The sequence below is a fragment of the Diachasma alloeum genome, unplaced genomic scaffold, assembly GCF_001412515.2.
Source record: "Diachasma alloeum isolate Michigan unplaced genomic scaffold, Dall2.0 Dall_scaffold_00286, whole genome shotgun sequence".
Lineage (NCBI taxonomy): Eukaryota > Metazoa > Arthropoda > Insecta > Hymenoptera > Braconidae > Diachasma > Diachasma alloeum.
This window is the reverse complement of record NW_021680425.1, coordinates 613,845-620,194: the sequence shown is the minus strand read 5'-3', so window position 1 is coordinate 620,194 and position 6,350 is coordinate 613,845. Positions and strand designations below refer to the sequence as shown.

At 44.3% G+C, this 6,350-nt stretch overlaps 1 protein-coding gene across 1 annotated transcript in view; it reads right to left on the bottom strand.

The window, feature by feature from the left end:
• Positions 1–3,955: 3,955 nt before the first annotated feature.
• LOC107038642 (extensin-like) overlaps positions 3,956–6,350 on the bottom strand; it is a 5,000-nt gene continuing 2,605 nt past the window's right edge. The window contains 1 exon segment of the mRNA XM_015257861.1: positions 3,956–5,790. Coding sequence (XP_015113347.1) covers positions 3,956–5,790 — 1,835 coding nt within the window.

Sequence of the window (6,350 nt, the reverse complement as noted above, 5' to 3'; positions counted from 1 at the left end):
GCCTTCCCCTTCACCCGCTCGTAAAATCACGCGTTCTCGGTAGCATCGAGGAGGACTTCTCAGGACCGAAAAGAACTGAGGATTCGAATGGTCTCTGGAAAAGTACGTCGCAGAACTGATTAGGACTTACCAGGTCCATCTAGGTCTGGAGAGATCTTGAAAGACCTGTGTACGTCCAATCAGAACCAAATCCTCGACTCGGGCCGATTATCATGTGGTTTGAAGCATTCGAATAAACACCAAACTCTTCACATCAGTGATCCAGCTCAATGGCTGAAGAATATAATAGATGTCAATAATCATTTTAAAAAATATATAATAGATATTATGAGACGAACTTTGCACGCCAGTTTTGTCGCAAATTAACAGGCTATAGATTCCAATAACTAACTGATCTATAATTGAAATTGACAGCATTTTTTATGCTAACCTAGTCATCTCATGGTGATGAACCTCGCTGTGTGCATTTATTCATTAAATTGAATGAGTCAATTAACATTATCACTATCGGTCGAGTGAGCTGAGTGAGTGTGACTCACTGACGTTCCATTACGCGAAGAGAGGAGAATATGAAAAAGGCGATGTTGTAGTTTATTGTCTGAAATTATGAATGACCACGAATTATTCATTATATATGCATTAGCGATTATAGTGTTGAGTATAATAGAGACGTGGGGTATGAGGCCGAACAATTAGAAAAAATAGAGCTACAAGTGAAATTTGGGGCGAAAAGCACCAAAAATTATTGGACGATCTGATAAGTTTTATAGAATTCACCTGTTTTCTTCTTTCCATTTCCTTCAGACTCACTTTTTTTAATGTGTAAATTGTATAAATTTTCCGAATTATCATCTTATGTTGAGCATTCGAATAAAAACGAAACTCTTCCCATGAGGTGATCTGGGTCAGTGACTCTTGTGACTCAAGACTATAATAAAAAAACAAACAATAGATTCTAATAAGTAACTAAACTATTAATGAAATTGAAAGCAGTTTTTATGCTAACCTCAATTATCTGATGGTGATGAACCTCGCTGCGTGCATTTAGTCATTAAATTGAATGAGCCTATAAAAAATTATTACTATTGGTTGGGTGAGCTGAGTGAGTGTGAATCCCTGACGCTCTAATACGCGGAGAGAGGAGCATGTGAAAAATCACTGCTGTAATGTATTAAATGAATTTATGAATCACCGCGTGTAATTGTATATTCGTTAGAGATTATATTTCGGAATGTAATGAAACGTGGGATTGCAGGTTGGATAATTAAAAAAGGTATCGAGTGAAATTTGAGGTGAGGAGCGCCAAAAATTATCGGACCATTCGATAATTTTCATAAAATCAACTGAATTTTCTCTTTCCATTTCCTCGGACATGCTCTCTCGCTCACTCGTGCACATTCGAGCTACTTTTACCAATTATCGTTTTATTTCGACTCCAATTGAAACTGAAGTCTTCATTTCACTGACTGTCGGGGACTTGAGAATATGATAATGGATAATAGTTTTAAGAAAAACTCACCAATTATGAAAACATCGAATAGGTAATTGCACTGTTGATGATTAGATCCATGAGACAGTTTGTCAATAAATTTACAAGTATTTATTGCTGTAAAAATTAACGGAATTCTACTAGATTTTGAATACTTCATTCGGTTAAGACAATAAAAGTTTCAAAATCGTCGGTTTCATTTAACATTTTTTCTGATGATTCCCTAATCTGATTTATTTTTTTGGTTCAATCAAAACTAGTTCGAGGAAATATATTTTTCTCTCAGTCTTCAAAAGTGCATGGTGAGAAATTTCTATTCTTTAGAAAAATTAGAGTGCAAATGTTGCAAAAAATCACAATCGACCATCTAAAAAAAATTCTACGGCTTTTTGATGAAATTTCTAGGGATTTCAGAGAAAAATTGATTCAAGTACAAGAAAAATTGATGTTACCCAATAAAATTTCTAAAATTTTTAATACTCGACCACTTTAAAGCTCTCGGGGTATTATAACCGAAAATGTCATATACACTGTTAGAAAATTTCTGTAAATTTCTTCACTGACGAGTCAGTTAATTTCTCGAATATTCAGGTAATTCTCGATTGTCAGATCCATACGGCACTGAAAAATCTTGAAAATTTTGAAAATTCACGCAACCACTTTTCTGAATTCTCAATCTATTAAAAATTGAATTTTATGGGATGTTCAATTTTCACGATGAGATTGCTTTCATTGAAAAATCTACGATTGTTTCACATGAAAAACCCAATTTTCTTGAATTTTCAAGATGAATAACAAATTTACTGAACGCTTTCATTTAAATTTGAATTGAACCTCACACCATCGAAAATTCATACGACGCTGACTGAAATTTCAAGAAATTTCTAACAGTGTAAGAACGGGAAAAATTCCCGTGATACTCAATAAAACCCCTCCCCGCGTGAATATCAGAAAATCTGCAGAATCAGGTAGACGAACTCGGAATACGCTGAAGAAGCCCCTAGACCCAAGAAGAGACGCTTCACCTGCCCACAATTATGTAAGTTACCGAATCGGAAATTGAAAAAAAATAAATTACCCAATAAAGAAAGAAAATGGGGAAAGGGGGAAAAATACGACACATTTTACTCAATTCAACTCTCCATTTATATTTACAGAGTATTAACTCAGATGTACACGTTCCACGCGGATGGTATTGACTCAATTTCCTTCATAAACATGTATAATATATCTACAGAGTAGCATCACCATGCGTGTAAACGTGAGCACAATGTTACATATCCAACTGACGAAATCCGTGCAAACCCCACGGTGAAGTGGCAAAACGTAATAACTCAGATTTCGCAACAGATTTAACGAGAAAAGTTAACAAAAAATGTGTTCCAACGATTTCCCTAGAATAACTTATTATTCAAATGATTGCATATTCAACCCAAATGGACGTGCCAAGCTTCACCTCTTCACCGCGAAGTATCGCTTTCGTCGAGCGGATACAAATCCCAAATTAGACCCCATCCTCCACACGTGTGATAAATACGGTCTCCATAAAAAAAACAAAATAAATAAGATCTACAAAAACATATACGATTAGTTGTTGCTGTCAGGGAGGGGAACATTTATGGCTTATTGTGTCAGGGTTTATGCAGTCGATCATTAAACATTCCGAACTCTAGATCGGAACCTTTCCTATTAGGTATCGAAATTCGTTGTTTTTTTTTCCGATTGGAATTCATTCCAAGTACATCATCGAGGGCTGTTCGTAAAAAATCATCCACTTAAATGGCTGGACCAGTTGGTGGATTGATGGAGAGAGACTGGTTTTCACTGGGTACTCCTTTTTTCACGGAACACGTCTCCTTCAGAGACAACACTGAACTTTCACCTTGCTTCTCCGGGCTCATCCGCGCTCAGTGCACTTCACTGTGAAAAATTTTCGCCGTTCAAACTGACCCGTTGACCCACATGCAGACCAAAATCTCATTGTCCCCGATACGTTCGGTATTTTATTATTTTTTTAAACGTATTGTTCTTCCCCTTTGCTTGTTCAGTAGATGAAAAAAGTTGATGCTCCTGAGTTCCGTTGGCTTTTCCTTATCTTGGTCGAGCCAGTAGACTGGAAAAAAACCGGCAGATATCTAATGTTCGAAGTGTTGTGTACATAATTAATAGCTCCAACGTACACATAATTAACTCGTCGCTGAATTATCTGAGAATGATGATCTGATCCATATAAGAGTTAAGTTGGCCACGTGGATTACGCGGCGCCCGGTGAAAGTTGGATGATATCTCGCATTTCCGCTGACGCAAGTTGCGGTATAGAAGACAAGATATGCCGCTTTGATGAGAATCTATCTAGCAGCATCTTCCTCGAGAGCATTGCCTGAATTTTCTGTCTATGATTACACGATTGCAGTATTCTTTCTTCAAAAAAAATAAATATTAACGATAGAGTAGTTTGAGCGTGCTTCACGAGGATTTCTCGGTTGTCTTCTCAGTTGTCTCCTGCTCACTCACTTTCTTCAAGTCCTCGCTGTTCCCCTCGCTGTTGGCTGTCGATCTGACCTCCTTGGTAGACTCATCAGTGTAGTTATTATTGAAGAAGAGGGCAACCTCCTCCGGATTCATGACTCCCTCGGTCTTGCCTTTCATTGTGGCTGTAACAATGGAGGAAGCCGCTGCATGAGCCAAGTCATCGTCATTGTGCTCGTGAGACTGCTGGTACTCCTGCTGATGGATCTCCATGAGGTGCTGCTCCTGGGGGGAACCCTGGATCTCGACCAACTGGTTTCTGCCGCGTTCGCCTGGCTGCTCGATAGCCTGAAGAATATCTTGCAAAAGGCCGTCTGAGAGAAGCTGATCGTGCCTTATCGAGCCGTCGGAGTTCTGTTGCAGACCGTTTGACGATTGAATCTGCAGGGAGTAAGTCCCCTTCGATCCCTGTATCTGGAAGCCTTCGGACGCACCTTCTGCGGAGAGGGTCTGCGCAAGGGCCAGCGCTGGTTCATTATCAGCGTTATGCAACTGTGTCAGCTGATCGACGTTGAGGGTGTTCGTCGCGACGAAGTTATTCGAGGCTTGGTTGTGGTCGTCCGTTAGCTGTTGGTCGTTGTAGTCCGGGGATCGCTGGTCATTGTAGCCTTGGCTGTAGCCTTGGGCCGTCAACGCTGCGGTCAATGCCTCAGCCGATGCCCCGTTGACAACAGTTTCACTGTTGTAATTAGTGACAGTCGGCGATGATCTCTGATCGTAACCACCTTCCAAAGGATTGCCGTAGCTGTCTTTCATGTCAAGCTGATGCTGTTCTACGTTCGGAGTCGAATCCAGCGCCAATTCATTGATCGAGGGAAGTGGGTACTCTAATATCGATGAAGAATCTGAGTTTCCTTGAGACTGTGCGAAACTTGATAATTGGATGGGTGTCTCTATTGGTTTCTGGTAACCACTGGCGTCGGGCTGGCCATTGAATAACGGAGACGCTGGGGGACTGCCATACGATGTAGATAGGAAACTGTGTTGATTGTAGAGATTACCTCGACCCACGTTTGACGCCGAGATGAAGGTGGTTGCTGGGCCAAAGTTTGGTGCGCCATAAGTCAATACTGGGGACGGTGTGTTGAAGGCGGTGAAGGAGAGGGGTGTGCCGTAGTTGACGTTTGGGGCGGCGAGGGGGGATCCGCCGGAGGATGGAATGCTTGTTGCAAGCCCTGCGGTGACTGTATTGCTCGAGTGGAAAGAGACGGGGTGGGACAGGCTCGGCGGCTGCTGCTGAAGGTTGAAGCCCGATCTTGGTGGGCCGTAACTACTTGCGGGCTTCACGGGTCCAGTCGAGTGAACTGAGGATGAGTAGTGATTGATTGTATTGAATAATGCGGGGGGGACGGATTCCCGGAATTTGATGGGGGCACGGCTTCTTGGAGGGAGGAGGGAGGGGGAGACACTGTAGGGGCGGGATGGGCCGTGATTTCGGGGGTGGGATTGGAAGGAGTGGTGGCGGTGAGACTGGCGGAAGCCGGCGGAACTGAAGCTGGAGCCGAAACCGAAGCTCGGACCGTGGAGTGTGTAGGGCCCACTGAGGGGTAGTGGTCGGCGCGGAGGGGGTGGTGCACCGAAGGAGTTGCCGATTGGTCCTGGTGGAGGGGCGCCGTAGGAGTCGTTTGGTCCTGGTGGAGGGGCACCGTAGGAGTCGTTTGGTCCTGGTGGAGGTGCACCGTAGGAGTCGCTGAGTGGTCCTGGTGGAGGTGCGCCGAAGGAGTCGCTGCCGGGTCCTGGTGGAGGTGCACCGAAGGAGTCGCTGACGGATCCTGGCCCTGATGGTGGCGGTCCGTACAAGTCGCCGACTGGTCCCGGCCCCGATGGCGGAGAATTGTAGCAGTTAGGGGCTTGTGCCGGTGGAAAATTCAGGGGGAGATCCTGGATCAGATTGCTGTTTGCGTGACTGTCTAAACCGGATGATGAAGGACCGTTGAAGGACGATACTTGGGCACTGGCTGTGGGCGATGACTCGGGAATGTGGGTTGGGTGTGCCGGCAGGCTCTGGGCCGCTTCCTGGATATTGTGAAGTGGCTCGGCATCCGGTAACAATGGAGGTGGCAAGCCGTGATCACTGTGACCGATTGACTGTCTGAGGCTGTGGGCCTCGGGATTGTTTATCGGTTCACCGTACGAGTTGCTTGGCAAATTGGCATTGGCTGGGTGATCAAGATTGACACTGGGTGGTGTGTGAATGTTTGCGTTTGGCGTCTCGACGTGGCCGGCAATGGGTTGCCAACCGTCGTATTTGATATCGGGGGGAGTTGGAGGAGCTGGTACACCCGGTGGTGGCGGCTGGGGAACCGGGGGGAGGGGGAGGGATGGTGGGGGC